The sequence below is a fragment of the Vidua chalybeata genome, chromosome 2 (assembly GCF_026979565.1).
Source record: "Vidua chalybeata isolate OUT-0048 chromosome 2, bVidCha1 merged haplotype, whole genome shotgun sequence".
Classification (NCBI taxonomy): Eukaryota; Metazoa; Chordata; class Aves; order Passeriformes; family Viduidae; genus Vidua; species Vidua chalybeata.
In genome coordinates this window covers 18,551,653-18,577,298 of record NC_071531.1, presented here as the reverse complement: position 1 = coordinate 18,577,298, position 25,646 = coordinate 18,551,653, and the positions used below count along the sequence as shown (strand labels likewise).

Sequence of the window (25,646 nt, the reverse complement as noted above, 5' to 3'; positions counted from 1 at the left end):
TCTTTGTCACTGAAATTAATTCAGATATGTTAAGAGTGGTGCATTTTGTCCTTTTGGTCTGTTTACCTTTTTATCAGCTGTTTGGGCATGTGAAATAGACTGTAAATATAAATATGATTAGCTCATTTGCTTTCAGTGATTTAAGATCTAAGTTTATGTGGTTTGTATCCTACGGTTTTAGTAAAGATTATTATAGTAAGATTCAGATTATTGCTTGGTTCAGAGGACAGTAGGTCATAGATTGGATTTTCTAATATTTCTTAAATGCAGAAATACTACAGTACGCACCTGTCTTATGTTAGACACCATATATCTATAACTACATATACATATGTATCCAATGAAAAAGAAACATTGAAAAGTGCAAATGTGTATATCAGCTTGGATTAAGAAAAAAAAAAGGCAACAAAACCCCACAACAAAATAAAAACCCCAAGCCCCAAAACTTTTGTTGCTGTTGCTTAGTTTGGTTGCAGAATGGAAATTATAACTGTTACACACTCTGTCTTGAAGAGTTTATCCATCATATTGGAGACAATGTTATATCCTGTCCTATTAATGAATCTGCAAAAGTAGTGACTTAAAAGTGAAGTCAATCTTCTGTCAAAAGGTGTGCTTCAAGCAGAAAAAGAATTTGGTAAATGGAGGCAAACTAGTTGCATTTGAGGATGACCCAGCCCTCCCCCCCCCTCAACCCCCAAACATAAAGGTGACAATAAAATGGCTCTGATTTCCATGTTCAAAAAGAAACCAATAAAATAAAATTAAATCTGACATTGCATTGTTAAATTATCTACTATTGTAATTCTGCTTGTCATTGAAATTAAGTGGTGTTTAACATAGACTTTAGATATCAAACTTAAACATTCTTTTCTGAATGGCATGACTGAAGAGATGGAAGGGGTAGAAAAGAGATTGTTTATCATTTTAAAATACCTTCTTCATGAGAAATAAGTTGTTTAAATTTTAGAAATAACATGTTATTGCAAAACTCTGGACTTGATCAACTCTCCTTCTGTTTTCAGGTAATCATTCACTTGGCATCGTAGTCACCAGTCTTTAGATAAATAATCAGCACAGGAATGTGAAATTAAATATATGCCTTTTATTGCAGAAAAGAATGGGGATTAGAGACTTTTCTTCCATCTGCTGTGCTGCAAAGCATGAAAGAAAAGAACATAAAGAAAGCACTTTCCCACCTTGTCAAAGCAAATCAAAATCTAGTTCCTCCAGGCAAAAAGGTATTGCATTTGCATCTTAATGGAAAATATGTTTTAAAGAACAAAAGTATGGCAAGTATGGGACGCATTTAAAGCTAATCTTTTGGAGAAACACCTAGCCACTATATTTTCAGAGATTTAACTTTGGGCGCTGGTGCAACATAGCCAAGAACTATTAAAAATACTTAATTATGCCCCAGCTAAACTATCTTCTTGAGAATGACAGAGAACTGGTTATTAATACCTAATGGATGATCACCATATATATTTTTTAAATTAACTTGCACTTTCTATGAGTGGCAGATTTGCTAGGAAAGTTTTTGTTCTCACTCTGATGCTCTCATCTGACACAAATGCTGTTTTTCAGATTGTTTTCTGTTACACTGTAGAGAAAGACTTTTCACTGGCCAAGATCTAACTGGATAGATGACAGTTCTTGCAGTAAATGACCCTCCTTGCTGTTGTAAAATACTTTTCTTAGCACTAAGCTTTCACTTCAGCTGGAAAAAAACATGGATTAGACAATGTCTCTGAGAAATGCCTTTATTACATGCATGCAGCTGAGACTGCTTTTAGACACCATAATGTGGTTTCTTAGTGCAGGTCATCTTCTCATGTGTAGTCAATGGAGAGAAATAGGCACTTCCAGGGAGCGATTCATCCCATCCCACATTCAGGACCAGAAATAGGTCAGATTGCATGTGTCCTAGAAATGCTTATGTCTCTTCATGGACTATAAAAAGAACCTGAGAGTGACTGGTTGAGACATAAAATGAGCTGAATTCTGCTTCATGACACTTTGTTTCTGAACCAAAAAACCTCAAAACAGCTGATGCCTGAGCTAAGGCTCATTGTCATCAGCAGAAATCCTGCTTGGGGGTTTCAGAACACATCGTGAGTGTGAACACAGCTCTATGTGTCTGACCTCAGGAAGAAAGGCTGAAGCAGTGCATGTCTCCTATGCTTCTGAAACCAAAGCTAAATTACACCAATTGCTTATTATTTATCTTGGTAGTATAAATTTGGATTTATTTTGGAAGCCATCACTGCTGCGGCCCTTACCGGTGTGAAATATGTCTTACAGTGGCATACCAGTATCAGTTCTTGGCTAGAAGAGGTATTGTAACAATCCCTTCCTGCAGCAAGCAGACTGTGTTGGGTTTGCTTCATTCTTTTTTATTTCAGCTTTGGAAATGCATGTTTGCCAACCTGCTTTCTTAGCAGGTAGGTCTGAAAAAGAAAGCATCTGAGCTTTTCATCACCTCCTGTCTCACTTGTAGGTACCACCACAGGAACTGACTGATTTCTTTCTGGGGGTCTTCTCTTCCTTCTCATGAAGGGAAGCTTGTCATTCTCAGGATTCTCCTGGTTTTTTACAACCCTTGTGTATTTTTGCACCAAGTGAACACCTGGTGCAGCAAAGAGCAAAGCATTGCCACTAGTTGCTCTGCTTTGGATCCATTTCCTCCTTGTTGTCTAGGAAAAATTTAGGATAGAGGCCCTTAAAATGCTGTTCAAGATTTAATAAGATTTTGAATTAGAAATCCAGTGACTGGAATTAAACTAGCAAATTATATGAGACTGTTTTATATTATCTTTTAAATGTCCAGATGCGAGGATTTACACAAGGGAAGTGTAAGGTTTGGATTCAGACTGGTGAAATTAACTGTTTCTTATTTAATTTCTGTCTCATAAAATATTTCCAAGTTTTCTTTTTTAAGCAGATAGTTTAAGCTCAGAGGAATAAAAGAGGAGACAAATTCTGACAGGTATTATATGACATGATCATATGTATTCATGTGCTGTATTTAGCTTTCTGATTTATTACCTACTAAATATAGTGGAAAAGTGTTATTTTAGAAAGCAAGAAATGCAGTAACAAGGTGGAATAATATGCCCAACACCACAAATACCTAGCAAAATGTAAGATATGTAGCTGACAAATGCAAATTCTTTGTTCTCTTTCTCTGTATAGGTACATAAACATTTAAGAACTGATGGAGTTTATGAATGGAAAGCTGCTGTCTTAGGCTTGAAATCCCTCAGTGAACAGATGTTTAATCAGAGTACTTTAACATTTTCCCTTCATTAAAGCAGTTAGGATGTTCTTGAAGTGCTGCTGATCAGCCCATTGCCAAGTCCTCAGTGCATTTTAACGAAACAAGCAAGATATTAATTTTAAGAATGAAACTGTTTCACCTCATCTGAAGCTCAAGCATCTCAAGATTTAGTTTCAGGCTCCAAAGAGCTGTTATTGCAGACCATTCTCTTTATAAAACACAAATTTTCTTTTGGAATTTTATAATGTAATGATTTCCACAACTACCTCTTACCCCTGTTTCTCCTTTCTCAGCTCTCTGCTCTGCAAGCCAAGGTGCATTATCTAAAGTTCCTCAGTGATCTACGATTATATGGAGGGCGTGTCTTCAAGGCAACATTAGTGGTAACATTTCTCTTAAAATAGTCTCTTGATTTTTTTTATCTAATGCATTTTTTTTCAAAAGCTGGATAACATAATTATCTTTAGAAGTTTATGTTCTATTCATATGCTTAAAAATAATTTTTAATTGAACCAAATAATTTTTTGTTTCTTTTAATCTTGAAAATAACATATCTTTCATAATTAAAATTGTATTGGGAATTTGGAGATAGATAGCACTTTCTTAGCAAATAACACCATCCAATTATCTATTGAATGCTAAAATTGTTAGTCTGGAAAAATCTTAATGACCAAGTTTTTCTTTTAACAGAAGCAGAGTCCATCCATCGTCTGTCCATCTAACTATCCACCTAAAATCTAGAGTGCAATCAACATACAGCAAGAAATTCCTTTACTTTTTTTAAAAATATGAATTAAGTATGCTCTTGTGTATCGTATCTATCTAGTAAAAACATAATAATCTTTAATGTAGAAATGCCATGCAAATGTAACTCTGTGTAACTGAAAGAAGGGAGTGATGATTTCTGTCACTATGCAGTACCTATCATGTTTTTCACTTGTGCTTTCTTTCTTTTTCTGCTAAAGCAGGGAGAAAAGCGTTCAGAAGTAACTCTGTTAGTAGGGCCACGGTACGGAATCAGCCATGTGATAAACACCAAAACAAATCTTGTGGCTCTCCTGGCAGACTTCAGCCACGTGAACAGAATTGAGATGTTTACAGAAGATGAAAGCAGCGTTAGAGTTGAGCTGCATGTCTTAGATGTAAAAGTAAGTTTGTTATTGATTTGTGTTGCCATAGCATCTTTTAATAATGCTTTTCTCCTTGAGTATTAGATTAAGCTATGCTGTTCTGAACATTGCCATGCCAGTAGTACTCTGAGAGTACCTTTTCAGCTCTTTTTTGGTCACAGTACATTTATACTACAAGTTGGGCCTACAGTGTACTAGGCTGGTATTTTCCAGCACCTGCATTCTACTTTGATTTTTCTCTCAGCTGACTCCCAGGAACTTCCTTTGTTTTTGTCTTCATGGATTTCCATGGTAAAAAAAAGGTGATGATGAAATTGACCTTCTTTTGAAGCTCCTTCTAGTGTAATATATAGTATCATTGCCAGTAAAGAATCGCCAGCTGCATTGGACCAGAGTCCCCTGTAATCCAGTGTTATATCCAAACATTTACTGCAAGTAACCACATAACAGTTTCCAATTAAATAAACTGTAACAATGAATGGGAATGGGTATTTTTCTTAACCTTTATAATTTGAGTTCGGTATTCACAGATGCTCATCATCAACCTATAGTAATTTAATTTCTTTTAAATATCACTTAACACTCTGCATCTGTGTTGCGTCTAGTGGCAAAATGAGTGGAATTTTGTATGTTATACTGTCCTGGTTGTTTTTAGTGTGGTTTCTATTTGGCTTTGAAGTGAAAGGCTTCCATAGACTTTCTAGGGCATTAATCTGAATAACCAGAGATTTAAGGTAGAGTTCTCATTGTATTTGAAACTTAAACATTTGATTAAAATAAATAAAACCTTGCACTTCTTTTTGCTTACCCAGCTATACATAAAAAGCACACATGAGGAATATTTTACTAGGTTTTGTTTTGAGTGCTTTAAGTGTATTGACCTGGAACAGTTTCTCTGTATTTAAGGTAATGAAGAAAACATTGTTGTAAAGTAATCTAGATGCTCTTTGATAGCAATTTAAGAGAAATTTACAGGTTGGTGAACACAGCATCTCTTTCACCTTACTTAGCAATGGTAACACCTGAGGAGATCAGGCTGCTTTACCTGCATTACTGTGCTAAACTCATAGCCTTCTTCTAAGAAAGCTATTATCACCTTTTACAGATGGGGAAAGTAATATAGAAATTAAATCCTTCCCATCTGCCCATATGTAACATGCATAATATTATGCATATATATATATATATATGCATATAAATGCAATAATGCCATAGTATTATGTATTACCATGGTATTATGTTGTTGTATATTATAATACAGTTGCTGTTTTATTGCTAATTGTGCATATCCCCATCTCCCTGCACTTCAACACATGATCTTAAACTCAGAGAGACTGACTCTAAAATAAAAATCTAGGAGGCTCTGGGTGGAATTTGACAAAAAGTTGCCTCTCTGTGGGGCACAAGTGGGGCACATGTTCTGTGAAGGAGATGCAGGCACACACAGGTAGGTATTCTCAATGATGTTTTCATCCTTTCACTTACCCTCAAGTAGCAGGTTCATATATCCAGCTTCTGAATGTTATATATGATATTATTTTATTAATGAACAGACAGTTCAGTTTTTTATTTTATTTTTGTTTCTTTAAATATGTTCTCAAATATGTTTCACTTGGCAGAAGCAGGCAATAAAAGTTTAGCTGTCACAGAACTTTTCAGCAGAATAGCAGTACTTGACAGAATTGTTTTCAGAAATCTGAGTTCTGCAGAGTTCATCAATTTCTGCCAATCACTGCAGAAAAATTTAGATGAATGTAGCATTGCAAATGTCAGTTTTTAGTAGTTGCTCAAAAAAGAGATTAATTAATATGCTGTAGGTTTAATAATTTATAGTAACTATAATAGCTATAGTTGAATACCTTGAAAGAAGCATGTATTGAGTAGAAGCTCAAGCTGTAGCAAAAATAGGTTAAAGCAACAAAAAACCTTCATATATTTTTCCAAGTTGCTGAAAACAGTTTATACAACATTCAGGGCACCTGGAACATTGTGGCGCAAGATGCTGTAGTACACGCTTTTAAAAACTCATCGGACCTATGGTAGTAAGCTTGGGTAGTAAGCTGTGATCACCAGTTCTGTTTTTGCCACAGCTTCCATCAGAATCCGTTGTCTTTTTACTAGTAAGGGGTTGAGTAGGTTGGAGAGCCATCCTTGTTGCATGCAACATTCCTCCTGGAATGAATGATATAGGGTCCCAACATCTGTCTTTTGACAGTGTGCTCTGCATGCCAAATTATGATAAATTGTCAAAAATGTCCACATACTATGAGTCACTACAAACTGTGAGTGATAAGATGGGTTGTCTGTGGTCTAATTTCTATCTATGCATCATGGTAAGGGCTTCATTTTTATTTCCCATCTAGGAGTTGTAGAGGCTAGCCACCTTAATAAATTACATTTGAGGAGAACAGTTTTTGGTATTAAAAGATACAGAGACTTGAACCAATTTTTTAGGCAAGAAAATGTATACATAATGGCAAAACAAAAATCAATTAAAGTAAGTTTCACACGGATGTCTCAAGTTTTATGCTTGCTGTCCTGACAGCCACAGTTTTTCAAAGCTCTGAGGTCTCACTTTTTGTTAGGATTGTCTTTTTTTTTTGTGTGTGTTTTGTGTTTGTATTCTTTGCTCGTCACCCTTCTGGTGATCTTTCTCTGATCTCTTTGTCTCTGCTTATCTGCTTATTTTTTCACCACTTGTCTTTTCAGTAACACCAGGCCACAAACACTGAAATCTTTTAATCTGTCCCTGTCTTGCAGTATAATGATAGCTTTAACTTGACTCCTATATTTTATGAACCTCAACTTTCCCTGATTGTTTGCTTCCCCATTATGCTTCTTTGCATTTACTTAGTGCACCACATTTTCAGGGAAGCAGCATATTCCAATACAACTGCAAGATTCCAGCACCTAATGTACCGGGTTCTTCACCTCGGGCATATTCAGAGTAACATTAAATAGCACTTTTGCCAGAGTAAGATATCTATACAAGAAAAAGATGGAGCAAGAGTCCTAAAATAGTTCGCTTCATTCAGAAAGAGAGCAATTGTTAAGATGTCTAGTTGGACTTCTCCCTTACTACAACTCCAATCTTGATTAAACTTTTTATACTATTTGATATTGGTAGTGAGGAAAATAAATTCTCACATGTATTTTTCAATGTGGTGTTTGTGATGTAATTACTTTTGCTCCGATGTAATAGTATTGTCAACAGGCAAACAAATTAAGGAGGAACAGCCTTAACTTGATTGTATTCTTCTTAGCCTATTACTCTTCTGATGGAGTCGTCAGATGCAATGAATCTTGCTTGCCTAACAGCTGGATACTACAGACTGCTGGTTGACTCAAGGCGTTCAATATTTAACATGGCCAACAAGAAAAATGCAGGGAGCCGAGAAACAGGTATTTATCTCACAGTGTGTTACCTATGGCCCAGTGTATAAAGCAGAAGTCAACTTAAGCCAGAGCACCTCCAGATAAATAGAAAGCTGTGTCAAATGACATCTGATTGCTGGCTCAGACCTAGCACCAGAGTATTCAATTTAGCTTTATAGTGTTCCAATACCCAGCCTATGATAGCATCTCCATGGTAAAATAAACCATGTGTTGAATTTCCTTCATACTCTAGTAGACAGATGCACACTTCCTGTGAGTGTTATTATTTTATATGCATATATCTTTTGTCAGAATACATATGGTGTTGTAGAAACCAGCTGCTTTTGTATTACTATGACTGCAATAGCATTTGTACCTAGCTGAGGTTTAGATTTGTTTTAGAGTACAGAAGCACCAGTTAAACTTTAGGTCATTAAGTCAACAGCTATTTAACTTAGAACAGAGGTGAATTTGAAAACACTGTTCTGAAGTATTTAATGCCTCCACTATCCTATTCAGAGTGTAAATTGTTTACAAATTACTTGACTTTGTTATTTGATTTCACAATGTTGATTTTATTTCACCATGCTATAGGACCTGAAAATAGAGGGAAGCATAATATCCTTGCTTCTGAGTGGAGTTGTATACCAAAAACTACCACTTTCCTGGCCGAAGGAGATCAGGAGGCTCAAATGTCCTTTGCTGATCCAAAACAGAAGACTGTAGATGTTTCCGAAAGTCTGTTATGTCAAAAAGAACACAGACATCTGTACATAGAAAATACTTATAATTCAGGTGGATTTGATCAGCATCTGGCCAAGCAAAGTGACCCTGCTGAAACAGAAGAAAGCAGAAATTTTAACCAGCCTTCACTGCTGTCACTCTCAGGTTTGGAACCTAGCAAGAAAGCACAGGATTCTCCCAGGGGAGCAAAAGTTTCCTTTATATTTGGAGATCCCAACTTGGATGGTATCAGTCCCCAGACTCTTGGCTATGAAAGGCTTTTGGATGAAAGTCCAGAAGTATTAGAAAAACAAAGAGCCATTTATCTTAGTAATGCCAATGATATTAAAGGCCTGGAGTTGTCACCAGATGCTGAAAGCATTCAGTTTGCTACAAACTCTGTTTACGCAACTATAAGCGATGGTAAAATATTTGGAGCTGCGGAAGGGATAGAAGAGCCTTTGCTGCATGATATCTGTTATGCAGAAAACACAGATGATGCCGAAGATGAAGATGAAGTAAGCTGTGAAGAAGATATTATGGTAGGAGAAATCAATAGGCCTGCTCTTCTCAGCCTTTCTGGTTCTAGTGATGACATTATTGATTTGACTTCACTTCCACCTCCGGAAGGTGATGACAATGAAGATGATTTCCTTTTGCATACCTTAAACATGGCCATTGCTGCTCCTCCACCTGGTTTCAGGGACAGTTCTGATGAGGAAGACTCTCAGAATCAAGCAACACAGCCTAGAGACAACAAGCAGCAAGACAGTAATCTAGGCAATGATGACATTCCAGTGTCGCTTATCGATGCTGTCCCTACTAATACAGAGGGGAAGTGTGAGAAGGGGCTAGATGATGCTGTAGTCTCTACTCTTCAAGCACTAGAAGCTTTGGCTGCTTCAGAGGAACAGCAGACGAATGACAATTCAGGTTCTTTCACCATAGTTACATTTATTCATTGAAAATCATTCCATCTCATCCATTTAGCTTTGGAAATACTCCATTTCATGAGGGTTGGTTTGGTTTTTCTTTTTAAGTTTTCCTTTTATTTTTTGCCATCAGTTTGCATACATCGTATTTCATATTTAATGGAGCCACCACTGTTATTAAACTACCTGTCTCGGGAACTGTGCAATAAAGTCAGAGTATTCTTACAAAGAATATTTTTGTCTCTAATACACCCCCTTTTGCTTGTCGCTTATCCAGGTGCCTCAGCTGCTGTCATTTAATTGACTCTTATTTTTTGTGGCTTGCAGGTGTAGCTATCCTGCGAGCATATAGCCCTGAGTCATCTTCAGATTCTGGCAATGAAACAAATTCCTCTGAAATGACTGAAAGCTCTGAACTAGCCACAGCACAGAAACAGTCGGAAAACACTGCACGCATGTTTTTGACCACAAGTGAAGGCTACCAACCACTTGTGGAAGAGCAGACTGAATTTACCATCGCTAAGAATCAGGCTGGAGGGCCAGGCATGAAGCCCTCACAGCCTTTGGCTGGTGGTCAGGCTGCAGAGCTACAGTCAAAAGTTGTGCCTTCAAAGCAGATTCTTCATTCCGATAACATGGAAATGGAGCCAGAGACCATGGAAACAAAGTCTGTCACTGATTATTTTAGCAAATTGCACATGGGATCCTTGGTATATTCTTGCACTAGTAAAAGGAAAAATAAGATGACAGATAGCGAAGTAAAAGCATCCTCTGATGGCAATGCTACTGTGAAAAAGCAACAGGGAAATAAAAAAGCAGAGTCTGATGAAGATCTAAAAGCTAAATTTGGAACTCTTTCAGCAAGAGACAGCCAGCGCCTAAGCACTTTTAATGTGGAGAGAACTGCCTTTCGCCAAAGATGGTATGCTGCTGATGATGGGGCAGCAGATAAGCCAAGCCCAGAAACAGTTAATGGGAAGACTTTTCCAAGAGTTCCTGTCCTTGGTAAAACAGAAACTGACTGTAAGGATGAAGTGGATCCTGAGGTAGATCAGGATGACACCTCAGGGCTTAGCCAAGGTGAAAATTTCCTGTCAGACATGACTTCCGTGTCTTCAGCCAAAGACCTAAATGATGCAGAAGATACTGATTTATCTGCAGATGACCATCCTTCAAAGCTTCCAGAAGCTGAGCAGAGCGTGGCTAGACTTTGTGAGTATCACTTGGCTAAGCGCATGTCATCTCTGCAAAGTGAAGGCCATTTTTCGCTGCAGAGCTCTCAGTGCTCTTCAGTGGATGCAGGATGCAGCACAGGCAGTAGCACATGTGCTACCCCCGTTGAATCCCCTCTATGTACCTCTGATGGTAAACACATCATCTCTGATCCATCAATGAAGGGCATTGCCTATGTTCCAGCAGATGAAAGAGCCGCCATTCTTCCGAACCATGGAACGACATACAAGGACCTGCACCAGCAGCCGGAAGCCGTGTGTCACAGAATGACGGTGCCTGTTGTGCATTCAGCAATCAATGCTGAACCACTTTTTGGCACTTTGAGAGAAGGATGTCATCGGATCCCCAAGATAAAAGAAACTACAGGTACAGCAGTAATAGAGTGTTTCTTCTGTTTATTCTTAAAGCTACAAGTTCATGTTGAGGTCTAGGTAAGACATTTCTATTACCTTTATCTGGAACTACATCATCAGACTGTAGCAGACAGTGAGATTTAGACCTTCAGTTTATCTGTTCATTTTACTTGTTGAGATATTCTGATGAGCTGCATACAAGGATCAACTTTTTTAAAAACCTCTTATTGCAGTTATAATGTCTGGAGGGCCACTGATGGAGAGGCCTCGCTTCCAATCTTTGGAAACCTCTCCAAAATCTAAAGTCACTTGAATCCCAGATAGTTGTTAGATTGTGAAATTACTTCAGAAGTTATATTAATGTAGGAGAGGAAAACCTTTGATTCATTTCTTAGGTATCTTATATGCTATTTTAGCAGGTTGTCAAAAACATGCCAATATGAATAAAAAGCTCTAGATGTTAAGAATAAGAAAATGTAACTACATTATTAAGCATGAATTTATTTCAAATCTGACAGTAGCTGCTTCTTTAAAGTTATTGAAATGCAGTTTTCAGAGACAGCATTGAAATTCTTTCAGCTGGATTTTAAACGTTTCCCTCTTCTTGGATTGCAACCCACATGTAGCAGTGGTATGTGAATGCATGAAAATCCTAAAGTGGAACAGACTAGGATTTAGAATGAGAAATAATCTTTCTCTACCAAAAACTGCCACAAAACCAAACCAAAATTACCATGAACACATCTTTCCATACTCTTTCAGGTGCAGTTAAAGAAGGTGTTTTAATCTGAAATTATTCATCTAATTAGTTAATAGAAAACATGCAATCCATATATTAGGGGAAATTTAGGATGTTTTGTACATAATTTGCTATTCCTTTTCTTGAGTAAGTCTGCTGTAGTGAAATGAACAATTACTTATTCATAAATTATAATTTGTTGATCGGCTGTAAAAGGCATTTTAGTGAAATATGAAAGACTTGTAATGAATTTTTGATGGAATATTTTGAGGAATGGAAACCATTGGGAAATACCAGGAAATCATTTGTACTGACTGTTAAAAGATATTTAAAAGTTCAGCCTATGAATATTATCAGGGTGATGCTTAATTATTCTGTCTGCTCTTCTACTACCCCTAGTGTAGCTTTCACAGAGCCTGAAAAGGGAAGACAAGGAGGCATGCCTACAGCTTTTCCTAGACAGCCTCTAGCTGACTCCATCATGCTATCATCCATGCTATCAGAATCAAAGGTGCCAAGTCAAAATGAAGACTCTTGTGACATTCCCAAAGTAAATCAGGCTTGTGGGGCAACAGTTAGTTTATGGCCATATGACATGATAGGAGGAAGCCTCAGGATGCCGCAGAACAAGAAAATGCTGAGACGCAGCAGCAGCAGCAGCAGCATTGGAGGATCTGCAGGCACTGAGATGCTGTTTGAGAAGAAGGCAGCCACGGCCAGCTCGAAATGCCTGGACACCACCCAAAAGGATGAATCCAAATCGGAGAGAAGGGTGGAATTTTCTCTGGGCAAAAAGCTGTCAAAAAGTTACTCTCAGAGTTGTGTGTACGTCAGCACTGATAGGAAGGACAGTAAGAGGTGTTCAGGCACAGGCACCAGTCAGAAGGACTCCAAGCAGTGTCGAACACTGCCCTTGCGAAAGCTGACCAGCAGCACCTGGAGGTGTCGGGGCCCCTTTAGCTATTGCTTCCTCAGCAGAGGAAATGATGACAATGAGGAGGAAGATGACCGAGACAGCCATCAGCTCTCACATCTCTTCGAACCACAGACCCTGTGTGAGCTCGCAGAACCACTTGCTCAGTCATCCAGTGACAATGAGCAGAAAGTCTTGGAGTCCCCAAAAGTTGCTGAGCCCCCACGTGATGCTGTCAATGAGCATGAGAAGAGCAGTGCTGACACCCAAGGTGGCCAAATTGATGTGAATCTCAACGATGTAGCCTTCGATGCACGAATCACACGAATAAATGTGATGAAAGAGAAGACGTATGCAATGCCTGATGGATTTATTGCAGCACAAAAGGATGCCAATGAGCTACTCTCACTGGTCCGAGCAAGTATGGGCAAGAGAGAAGATTTACATCCAGAAACATATGACCTTAAACTTTCTAAGTACAAACAACTGTTATCTTTGGAATCGAGACAGTTGGGAAGTGCCTGCAGGAAAATGGCCATGGCTGATAAAAGCCCTGAGGAAATGCTTTTAGCTATGACTTCCAGCTTTCAAGTACTCTGTTGCTTAACAGAAGCCTGCATGCGTTTAGTTAAAGTCATGAACTCTGAAACACAGCAGCAGGAAATTATAGCTAAGATAGACGAGGTTGTAATAAACTACATTTGTCTTCTGAGGGCTGCAGAAGCAGTGTCAGGCAAGACCTCCGGTGATCCTAGCATTAAACTCTTGGCTAGACATCCGAATACCATGGCCGCTATTGTAAGCACACTAACACGTTCTCTTAAAATGCTTTTAAACAAATAAAATACAAAAGTCACTTCATAATCTACCTTTGCAAAGCCATACATAAAAATTTTATTTACTGTATGTGTATGAACTAATGTAACAAACTCAGCTTTCTCTGTATATTTTGTTATTTTATATAAAATAGGTATGAGATTAAAAAAAAGTTAAAATACTGAACATTGACAAAAGTAATGACTAGATCTGTCCTTCAGTTTATACAAAAACAACAGCCAAAAACCCCTTTCCCCAAGATCAGAAAAACAAATAGAAAAAGGTCCCACATAGGAGCAAATTGATGTTTGGCTATTTTTCATATAGTCAAATTTATGGTTGTATGAAGTGAACTTCTAAAGCCTGTTATGTCAATGAAATTGTTTTCTGTTTCATCCAAGTTTTTACTTGGAGAATGCTCCATGTTTAGAATGATTAATTAAATCATAATGTATATAACACAATATTTAATGTTTTAAAATTATAATTTTTAAGCATTGAAAATAGCAAAAAGACATTTAAAATCCAAGAGACTATTATAACTTACTAGAGAATATATATATAATAAATGACTTTTGTTCATATGGACTGAATTACCTGATTCTTCTTTTCTAGGAAATTCTGTATTTTAAAAATGTATTGAATATATGAATATACCAACTTTAGAGGGGATCTGATGTATTGAACTTTAGTGTTGACATTTTAGACAGTGAAGGTAACTGTGGAGGACTCAGGACACAGAAACCAGAGTGGTGGTGGTGTTCTCTCTGAAATGAAAGATTGATGCCATAATGGTCAGACCAGAATGTATGAGGCAGGTCTACATACCCTTTTTCCTGGTAAATGACAGAGAGGACCATCAGAAAATTCCTATGCTGTTTACTGTTTCATCATATATTTATGGTGCACCTGAACAACATGGACTGCATCTATTTTGTTAAATATTTTATACTTCATATTTTATGATTCTGAATGTTTAACTGTAAATAAGTTAGAAATAAAATGAAATTTTCAGAATACAATAAATATCTCTGAAATACTTCCAGCTAGAGACAGTTCTTCTCTTGAGTGATGACAAAGGCAATTTGTGAATAATCTCTCCCATCTGAACCTTTCTGGAAAACATTTTGTAGCCTTGTGTTTGAGAGGCAGCCAAAGCAACAGCTCTCAGTTCTGGCTGGCAAACAGGCTTTCACAAGAGCCTCTGGTGAACTTCTCAGTGACCAAGGAGCAGCAGCCTCCATTCTCCAAACTGATGTAGGTAACTCTCACCTGTTTCTCAAAACACCATGTGCAAAAGGTATTACTGCTCTTGTTTTGAAAACTTAGCCTTTCACTTGAAGCACACATGAAGGCTTCTGTGCTGAACTAAAATGACTAAACCAACAAAAACTTTCTTGCACTTCATAAAACAACGTCTTTCAAACATGCCTTTCCTTCTGACTGCAGAGAAACATCTTCAGAAACACAGTACCAGAAGCTTAATCTGTTGTCTGTAGTAGAAAAGTCTGATTTCTGAGACCAATTCACTTCGTGCATGTACCCACTTCGGAGGCAACTCGGAGGTAAGCTGCAGGCTGACTTACACTCTTGGTGGGTGACAACAGCTTGTCCTGTGTGGTGCTCACACTCGGTGCTCTCGTTCTGGCAGCCCAGAGAGTGGGGCTGTGAGTGCTGCTCTTGTGCTGTAAATACTATGGGATGCAAATACTACCGGGGGAAAAAAACAAGCTGAGCTGTTGCGTTGTTGTCTATTCCTTGATGGTTTTCTGAGTTTATAAAAATGTCAACAGTGCTTTAGAAATACTAAGTTTCAAAAATAAATTTAGATTGTCACAACTAAGCATTGACATAGATAGGAATATGGCGCTTTAAGCATTTTTAGTCCAGTTCTTTTCATTCCACTTCTTTTCAATTGATCTAATTTTATTTCAAAGGTAAGTAGATTTTTGTTCTTCTTACTGTTCAAGAACTTTTCCAATTGTAGACATGTTCATTTTGCTCCTTACGGTTAACTATGGTCCCTGGTCTCTCTCTCTCTCTTTGTTTGTTTGTTTGTTTGTTTGTTTGTTTTTCCTGTTTGTTTGGTTTTGGTTTTGGCTTTTTTTTGTGTTTAACAAGTGGTGGGGTGGTGGGGGGGAGGGGTGTATCATCTGCTTTTTAATGCATTTTCACAGAATCATAGATAATTTGGGTTGGAAATCTAAATGGTTCTCTGTATTTCACCTAGTTCAACCCCTGCTCAGGTGTAATCTAATCAGGTTGCTCAGGGCTGTTTAAAGGGTTTATTGGACACCCTCCAAGCATAGATGTCCCACAATTTCTCTGGGCACTAGTTCCAATATTTGACAGTATTTATGGCTAAAAAATGCAAAAAAAACCTTTAGGTCTAATCAGAATTTTCTATGTTCCAACAATATCCATTGCCTTTGATTGTATCACTGTGCATCCTTTAGAAGAGTCAGGCTCTGTCCTCTCTCTATCCTTTCATCAGGCAGCTGTAGGCTGAAATAAACTCTCCCCTAAGCCTTCTCCTCTCCAGACTGTGTAAAACCAGTTTCTTCAGTCTTTCCTCATATATCATGTGCTGCAGCCCCTGACTAGCATGGTCACCGTTGACTGGGCTCCACGGTGTGATTTCATAAACCACCACCATGCTCTTGTGTCAGTTTTGATAAATAGGATCATCTAGCCAAGCTCTCTGAGGCATCTCTTAGAAGGCAGTTTCTTCTTCCCCCAGGACTTTATATATCCCCATGTGGTGCCATGTGAATGTCTTTTTCATAATGTCTTCATACAGATTTATATGCAGGCTTTTAAGTGCTGCCTTGTGAGAGCTTTGTACAATGGCACAGCTGCTGGAAATGATTTGTCTACAGTCTCCTAGAATCACATGTATTCACAGGCATATTAGGTTAGTGTCTCACAATCCTTTGTCAGAAAGTATTCTCATATTTCTACTGGGCTTTTGGGGGACCTTATTGCAACCTTTCAATACTTAAAGAAGGTCTTAAGGATGAGGACAAGCCTTTGAACAGGGTCTGTTGCAGTACAAAATGAGATAATGGGTTGGAACAACAGATACAAGAAAGAATTTTTTTTTATTATGAGAGTGGTGAGGCATGGAACAGATTGCTCAGAGTGGTGGTAGGTGTTCCATTCCTGGAAACATTCAAGGTCAGGCTGGATGGGGCTCTGAGCAACCTCATCTAGTGGAAGATGTCCCTGCCCATTGCAGGGGGTTGGACAGGATGACCATCCTGTCCAACCCATACTGTTCTGTGATTCAAATATTGTATGATTCTAAGATTGTATGATTCACATTGTCCTGTCCAGCTGAGAGTATTGAATGATAATAGACATAACTTGTATTAATTCTAGGGCATATCAATTGCACATCAATTGCTGCTGAATTATAGCCCGCTTCTATTAATCTTGAGCATTGAGGTAACCTTGTCTTCCTGTGTGGCATCCTAATTGACTCCTGCATTAATTGCACATTTTAACTTCATGACATGAGGGAATGCCATCAGTACGTACCTATTTGCACTAAGGCAGTAAAGAAATGCTAAAAGATATCATGTCATCTGTATACTATATAATACAACACTTTTATAAACTTTTGTATATATGCTATATGTTTAGTGATTTTTAACTTGACAAAATGACAGACATCTTCATGTTTGAGTCCTTGAGTTCAGGCTCTTTTATAAAATAATTGGGCAAAGTTTGCCATTTTGACATTAAGAAACAAAGCTGCATACCTACACTTTTTTCCTTCTATTTCATTAATACTCCTTCAAGTCATGATCACTGGAAGATCCAGAATGCTTCCTGATGTCCTCATGGCTCACCAGACATGTGAAATAATCACACTAACACACTATTCAAAGCTGAGAAATGCATTCCTGAGTAACTTTGTTTAAACACAATTTATATCAAAGAGATACCTGATTACTGCACTGAAATCCAGTTAAATTTAGTAGTATTTTATCAGGGATTAATTGGCCTCACTAGGGTGAGGCCAGAGCCAGAGTCTCTTTGCACTAAGCATTATATTGTTATAAATTGAAAACTTGGTTCATGTCACAAATAGTTTAGTGATAAACATGTGGCACTAACACTAACCAGTATTTTTAATTTGCCACTCAAAATTCAGTAGTAGCTGTTCTGCACAAAAAGAAGGTGATCACAATCTTCCACTCTGTGGAACAGCCCTAATATGTTTTCAGACCTAGATTTAGCCAAAGCCATAGACAGCTTGAGGCACAAATCATTAAAGTCTAAACTAAAATAAATAAAGTTAAAATAAAATAAAAAAATATTAAATACATTTTCCTATAGGTGATCACAAGGTAAAATCTTAAATTTTCTGTCAGTACTGATGGAATTTGGAAGATGCTGACGGGTGGAAATTCATGACACTCAATCAAAACTCTTCCTTTAGAGCCTGTAAAGCAATGGATTCTGGGGCGAACAAATTCTGGCACATGAGATCTGGGAGCAAATCTTTGATTTCATAAGTGTGGGAGGGAAGGCAAACTAGCCTAACACTGTACTGTACTCTAGCAAATGCAAATTTTTCAGTATTGGTTTTGAGGTGTATTTCTTTTATGAAGAGAGACTGTGGCACATTTTTATGCAATAGGAAATACTTAATTGCATTTTAAAACTCATTTTGTCATTCTGGGAAAAAAAACTCAATTATTTACTCTGAACCTGCAAAGCTAAGAGAGAGCAAAAGGAATGTCTCCTGCTCCACTAGGAAAATACTCTAAATTCCTTTTTATAAGTGGTTGTCCTGCTACACTGGGTTTATGTGGACCTTATTGCTCAGGTTTCTGGGGTGTTTGTTCCTTATGATACCTGCACTTGCAACAGTCTTCTCTTATTCTCAAAACATTTGACAGATGTTACCTTAAACTATTTCAGTTTTTCTCAACAGCAAACCAAGTTATTGTCATTTGTTCATGCCTTCTTTCAGGATTGCCTTTTTGCCTTTTTGCTTAGGAAGATTTGAATTATATCTTGCCACCTGTTTAAGAGGTGCCTCTATAAAACAAGGCACCGATGTGATCCCTTCACCATAATTTTAAAAGTGGAATGAGAGGGCATCTGGGTGTTTATCTAGTAGCCTAAGAAGCTTCTTCTCATCTGTGAGGCCAAAACTGCAAAACACAAAAAAAATATTGGGAATATTGGCCAAGCTGAAGTGCTTGTCACCTTCTCACAGGGAATGGCTTTCATTTTGACACAGCCAGAAATGATTATCCTAAGACTTATCCTCCAGGTGACACTTCCCTGTTTCCATGATGCTAAAATGAAGCGGATTTTTCAATCTAAGTGGCAGGGATGACAGCATAGACAAAGTCCCTACATCAGCATTGATATTCCTTGAAGTAGGAGAAATTTCTCTTGTGGTGGCAGCATCAAGTTTCCACTGGGGGATGGTGCCTACCTTTTCCATCTTTCTAGGAAATGGCATTAGATGTATTCCTTCTGGTTTGATTGCCCATTTGGGCAACAGGATTAAACAAGCACTGGCCAAAGGACGGGAAGCTTCACATCTGTATCATGGAGCTCCACATTATCTGAACTGCAGGAATGGCTTTCTATCATATCTAAAGTTGTTCACTCAAATGAGGACTTCATCACTAAACTACCCATTTTTAAACTTGATTACCTGGAAAGGGTGTGTGTAGGTTTTCTTTCTCTCTTCCAGTATTTAATTAGCCCTTGGCAGAATGTCATAGAGAACTATATTCATTTATTAGCATTTTATCTACCAGGTCCTCCCCAAAAAAACTGTCTGTCTGAGCTCTACCAGTGGGTCTATCACAAGCAGATTGATGTATCAGTTTGTGTCCCAAAATGCTAATTTTCCTCTATTTTGAACACTCATTCATGTGTCTTCAATACTTTCATGAGAGTGGTTGAACTATCAGACTGCTGTTGGACAGTCCCCTGATAATGTAGATGAAACATATCCTCCAGGCCCTGTGTCCCCAGTTTCAGTTTCCCCAGTTGAGGGTAAGGTGGGATGAAGGATGCAGAATTTTAATATCAAAACTTTCTCCCTTTCTCAAAGAGACTTCTGCTGCTACTTGTCTACCTGTTAGGTATGTGGGCTACCTGTGGAATTTGGACTCATCTGAGTCCAGAAATGCTTTTGTCCATGCTGCAGATGGAGAAAGACTCACCCTTTCAGCACTCCTATTTCTCTTGTGCCTTATAAGTAATGGAATGGAATGTAAATTATTAACTAGATTAGATTTTTGGGTTTATGTTATTGTTGGCCTTCCCATCAGTCCAGTCTGTTCCAAGTTACCGGCTCAAACTGAAGTAGTCTGGTCTTTTGTTGCATATTTCTTACCCTTAATGAAGTCTGTTTACCATCTGTCACAGCCTTGAGCTACGCTTATCAAGATCTTTCCCTCTGCCAGGCAAGTCACTTGCAGGAATTTTAATTTGGTGTTTCATGTGCTCATGTGTTGCTGTTAAGGCAGAGACAGGAATGAAGAGACTCCATGTTCAGAAGGCAAAGAATGAACGTTGTTAACAAGTAGCGTTCCTCTTTTATGACCAGGATTGCTAGGGTGAAATATGATTGGTCTCAAAGTGAAAACTTTCACACCATTGGTGCACTATGAATAGCACATGGTGGTAGAACATATCTATAAACAATATGAACAGAAAGAGAAATAATAATTGTTTTCATTCCATCTCCTAACTTTCCCAGGCTAGGCCTGGAAGAATTCTCTCTCTTTTCTCTCTGACTGAACTGAGAATATCCACACTCATGGGTTCTCCTTCTCCAAAAAAGTGGCATTCTATGTTGTTATTTTCTCTATTAGAAAACCAGAGAAATGCATACCCCTGTGATTCCTTTTTAGACCTTACTCTTCAAAGATAGGACAGCTCTTAAGATGCAGCCATCATTTTTGCTGAAGATAGTGTCTTTAACATCACTTATTTGTTTATGCTTTCCTTCACCTTCCCTTGGGCTTCTAAGAAACATGCTTTATTTTGTACCTTTAAAAGCAAAAGAGCTCCCTTTATATTTGTAGTCCAGTCTATCTCAGAATATACAGACTGTGTATATCTCTGACAGATCCAGCAGTTATCCAGATGGATGGTAGGTGTCTCAGTATTTGCTATAAAACTTAGGAATCAATACTTCCCACTGAGTACACAGCTTCTGTGAGACTGCTGAGTTACTGACCCGCAGTATATTCACCACTCTTTCCCCAGGCACTGTGCCATCTCTGGTGAGCTGCCTCGAGAGCTGCCACAGCACTTGGTAAAGTCAAGAACCTCTGGTAGGTAATTTGTGTCAGTTAATTTTATGAAGTCTCACAGTGTGAGCAAATGTGAATATTAATTTGAAAGTTGAAAAGGAAAGAAGTTCTATTAGCTCTGCAAGCTCTATTAGCAGGGGTTGCTTCAGTGTTTTAGTCCATGTCTGTGTGGTTGATCATTTAAACAATTTATGGCATGATATGGGGAGTTTTATGCTGTTGTGTCAAAGGTTTGACAACAGTGTGAATACATCATCCATGGTTACTGCAAAAATCTCTGCAGTCTGGAGGGATAAGGTGTAGATGTACCCTCAGAACAGCTTTATTTATAGTCTGTGCATCCTAAAGAAGACTAAGTACTGGTAAGTTATGTTTCTTTCTCGAAGACCAATCTCTATTCTCTATTCTACCCGTGGACTACGATAAAGGATAATGGGACAGCAGTCTGTATGAACAAAGATTAAATGACCATTATAACAATAAAACAGATTATTGTTGTTTCATGCCACAAACAGAGGCTCAAAAGAAGATAGTTGCCTCTAACACAGATGTGCAGAGAACTACTAACAGCAGGCACTACCCTCCCATTTTTATGTAATAATTTGATAATGGGCAACACAGAGATGTTACACAGTGGTAATTGTTTTTACAATGTTTTTTGAGTTGCTCTTCAGAGAGAAGATAGGCTTTTTAAATCCTTTTTGGCAGTGCATTGCAAGATTCTCCCATGTTGCTCATGCCTTTCAAATGACAGCTTGGGGTGACAGTAAATGTCATCAACAGCTTTATCCTTGTAAATCTTCATTTTCATGTGCTAAACTCTACGATTGTATATAGGACAGATTTGAAAATGGTGTGTCTAAGTATTATTGGTAACAACCTGAAGGCTTTAGCCTGTGTTCAGGGGTTTGATTTCAGTAGAAGTGCTGAGTTCCTTAATATAAATAAGTCTTTCAATATCCATGGAAGGAGGTGATCTTAGCACTTTATGGGAATCCCATTTTCATAATGGCCAGGACTGTTGTTTGTTTTTTTCTGAAAGAGATGCCAAAGGACCCAGTTTTACTTTAAACCTGTATTGCCAATGAAATGGCCACAGATGCCGCTGAGGATCTAGTTTGTCCCTGGGTTGGCAATGCAGACACCGTGGATGCCTGAAGAATTTCCCCATCTGTCATTTTGCTGAAATGGAGCATCCTGTCATCCTCGCAACAATTTCTGATTTGAAATCTTCATGAATGGCTCAAAGAACTGGCAACCTTGAGAAAACAGAGCCCCAAGATCAAACTTCTCCAAGTGCATAAACCCAAGCTTACTTCTCCAGCTTATGTTCAACTGCTTTTTGCAGTAAGAGGAGAAAACTTGCTTGTGCTCCCTCTCTTAGTTCTAGTCCAAAGTCAGCATGTGGAAAGTTTTAGTGTTTTCCAGCTCCACTGAATACATTTTTAGGGCTTCTGCTACAGTTCACTTCTACGAGCAAGTAATGGACACAAATATAGTACAGCTAATTGTACAGCTGAGCTGCTGCTTCCTAAAGCAGCCAGATGTACCTTATAACTTAGTCAAGTTTCAACAAATGTAATGCATCTGAAACATTACTACCTGTGCAAGACACTACTTGAATTAGACACTTCAATACAAGCTATTTATCATATTGAAATTTGGCTTTTTGTAACTGTGATCTCAGTTTTCTTTCATACACTTCAGATACTTAGATTTTGCACTTGAAAACTACATCTTAAGAAGCAATGCATTAAATATGTTTCTCATTAAGGATGCTTATTTCTTCTCATTAGGTGTTTTACTTTTAAAAGCAGTTCCTACCTTCTAAAAAGTAAGATGCTTACTGCAGCATCTTCTCTTTAAATCAATGAAACAGAATATTAAAACCAATCTTCTTTAAATATATGGAAGAGCTACAAGAGCAAGGCAGCAGTAATTCCTTGAGGAGTCAGGAGTCAGGAGGGGTAAGTATTCACCAGAACAAGTGAAAGTGAGGACATGCCTTTCAACTGCTTCATTTGTACACTGATAGGGATTCAGGTAAAATATTGTGTCCAGAAAAAAAAAAAAAAAAAAAAAAACAGACAACCTTTGCCTTGGAGATGCTTCTATGGAACTTCCTGCCAGCATGTCCTCCATAAAAACACAAATTGCATCTGGCAGAATGGTTCAGGGACCTGCACCAAAACTTGAAGAATGTCGTGAAGAGCCTTGGACAACTCTTGTGTCTCTGTGGAGGCAGCCTGTTCAGCCCACATGCTTATGGCATGAAGGTAAGATTGCAATTTAAAATTTTTTTCACATTTTATGAAGTCAATTTCAAAGCTCCTGTTCTCTTTTCTGAATGAATTTCTCTTGCCAGTCTTAACTGATTTAAAAAAAAATAGTTTTCAATGTTTTTTTCTCTCTTCTCTTGCTGTATGAAAGACCACACAAATGAGTAAATTAACCATTAGATTATGAGAAAAACCTGATTCTACACAATGGCTTGTCTTGCCTGTAAAAAAACTATCAGTATAGTCACTATAGATTGAGGTCTCCTATAACAATTGCAGTATTGTTGTAATTGCAATAATGTCAGTAAAAATTTTTAAAAGAAACTTCATTTTGTGTAACTGAGTTCCCCACTGGCGACTTATTTTAATAATTGGAAGATACCGGATAGCTTTTTTTTTATTTGCTGCTTTTTATTTTTTCTCTGCTTTTTCCAAAAGTCAGGAAAATGCAGTTTTCTTTGCAAAGCTTGAAAAGTAATCTAATTTAAAATTGCATTAGTCTTCCTGAATGTCCTTATTTGCACTTCACAAGTTACACATTAATAGACTGGGAGTCTTTTTCCTTGCAGAAAAATTTGCACTGTTTATATCTCCTATGTCAATAGGACCTTTGCATTGAAAGGTACCTTCTTCTAGCTAAGTCTATTTGTGTTTTCTCAGTGTAGACAGGCAGGCTCAAGACCCATCTTAAAAGCATTTGGGGTTTTCTTTGGGTCTTCAGTCTTTCTTTGTAGACAGCTGTTCCAGGACATCACTGCTTTTAATTTCTTACCAAAGCCTCAACTAAAAAGCTAGTTCTAATACATTTTTTATTTAAATAGTTCTCTTCTGTTACTGGTGCTTATACATCAAATTCCAGATGAGATCTGACCATTCTTCTCTGTCTGTGGAAAATTTCTTGTCTGGCTTACCACAGGATGCCTTTTACCCTTTGTGCCTGAAGCACACTGGTGGCTTAGAGTCATTCTGTGAATTACTGGTATGCCCAGTTCTTTCTTTTTAATCAATTAAAACTGATGAACTCCTAAGTTACCATGGACTTTTTTTTCTTTCCCCAGGGTAGAATTCATCTTGCTTGACTCTAATTGTCTAAATGCTGGGTATGAGGTATAAATCACATAAACACTCTCTGCAGTCAATGCACCGAGTGGAAGAGACATCTCCAGAGGCACATTCAAAGATGTCTGGGATAAATCACCTCCTGAATGTGTTTTTTATTCTCTTTCCATTGGCAATGTAGAAAGCCTAGACAACCAGCTTGTCTCAGTGTTGAATATAGGGAGATGAAGATTTCTGCCCCCCTCCACCCCCTCCTTTCTCTTCACACTGTTTTAAATTTTAACTCACATCAATTAGCATTTGTCAAGGTCATCTGCTCCTCACTTCTTTGAGTGACATCTGATCATCACTGAATTGATGATGCTTCCTATCTTTGAGTCAACAAAGTGCTTTGAAAGGTACAAAGCACTCCACAAAAAATGCATTTAAATCGAGGGATGTGCAGCTTTTTCCAGTATGTTTGAGAATGTTGTTTAGTCAGTTAGAACACATCTCCCAGCTTTTAAGACTTTTTTCCTTGTTTGCCCTATTCATGCTTCCATTTTTAAATTTTTGCTTAAAAAGTTTTAATGTACTGTGAAAATTTAGGGAAAAGTTTTTCCAAAGCTACTGGAGATGTTTTTGTGATTACTTATCATATTTTTCATGTTAAGTTAACATGAAATTGGTTTCTTTTTGTTTGATCATCCTGCTGATTTAAATTTGAACAGAATATGAATTCCATCAAAGGTGCTTAAAAGTGAAGCTACAGCTCACTTTAGCAGTGAACAGTAAGAAACAGTTCCAGAACTAGTAATGTTAAAGGTTTTCTTTGAGTTGCTAGGACCGAATTCTGGTACTTAAATGTATTTGAGGTTCTTGGATCAAAATTTATTTTACTGGATCATTAGCAGAATATGGTTATTGAAAAACAAAAAAATAGGATTAATTTAAATGACTGGAGATGTTTTTATCAGAAGTCTTCAAATGTTGGGCTCCCTTTGAACTGGAGAGAAATAGGCACTACTAGATGCTACTCATATCACTGGAAAATAAAGATCAAAAATTAGATAAGTGAATTCACATCTAGGAAATGCCCATTTCTCTCTGATAAATTATTAAGGAAGTCTAAGCTGACCAGCTCAAATGTTCATGCTTGCCTTATAGATCTTCAATTCTTTGTTTTTAAAGCCAGGAAATGAAAGAACCCAGCTGTGAAATTATAAGGGTATCGAATTTCATCAGTTCAGAAGGTCTATGAAGATTTCTACATTTTCCCTTTTTTGTTGTTGGGATTTTGTTTTGGTTTGGTTTTTGTGTTTGTCTGTTTGTATTTATCATTATAGTGTTTTCTCTTCCTACTTTTATGTCATGGTATCCTATTAGCCCTTTTGAAAAGCATATTTAAGCCAGCAGAGGACAACATGGAAGAATAACTGATAATACTACACAACCTGGTGTTGATTTTGGCACCATCATGTCTGTACTCGTTTGGTTTTGGGATGTACCAGCCTTCCCAGCCTCTCTGAGTGCTCAG

General features: G+C 37.7%; 1 protein-coding gene across 1 annotated transcript in view; it reads left to right on the top strand.

The window, feature by feature from the left end:
* The window catches only part of FRMPD4 (FERM and PDZ domain containing 4), a 296,707-nt gene extending 282,215 nt beyond the window's left edge, over nt 1-14,492 (top strand). Inside the window, 7 exon segments of the mRNA XM_053936336.1 lie at nt 1,115-1,241; nt 3,574-3,663; nt 4,246-4,428; nt 7,674-7,812; nt 8,380-9,441; nt 9,768-11,039; nt 12,170-14,492. Coding sequence (XP_053792311.1) covers nt 1,115-1,241; nt 3,574-3,663; nt 4,246-4,428; nt 7,674-7,812; nt 8,380-9,441; nt 9,768-11,039; nt 12,170-13,521 — 4,225 coding nt within the window. The 3' untranslated portion in view covers nt 13,522-14,492.
* Nucleotides 14,493-25,646: the final 11,154 nt, after the last annotated feature.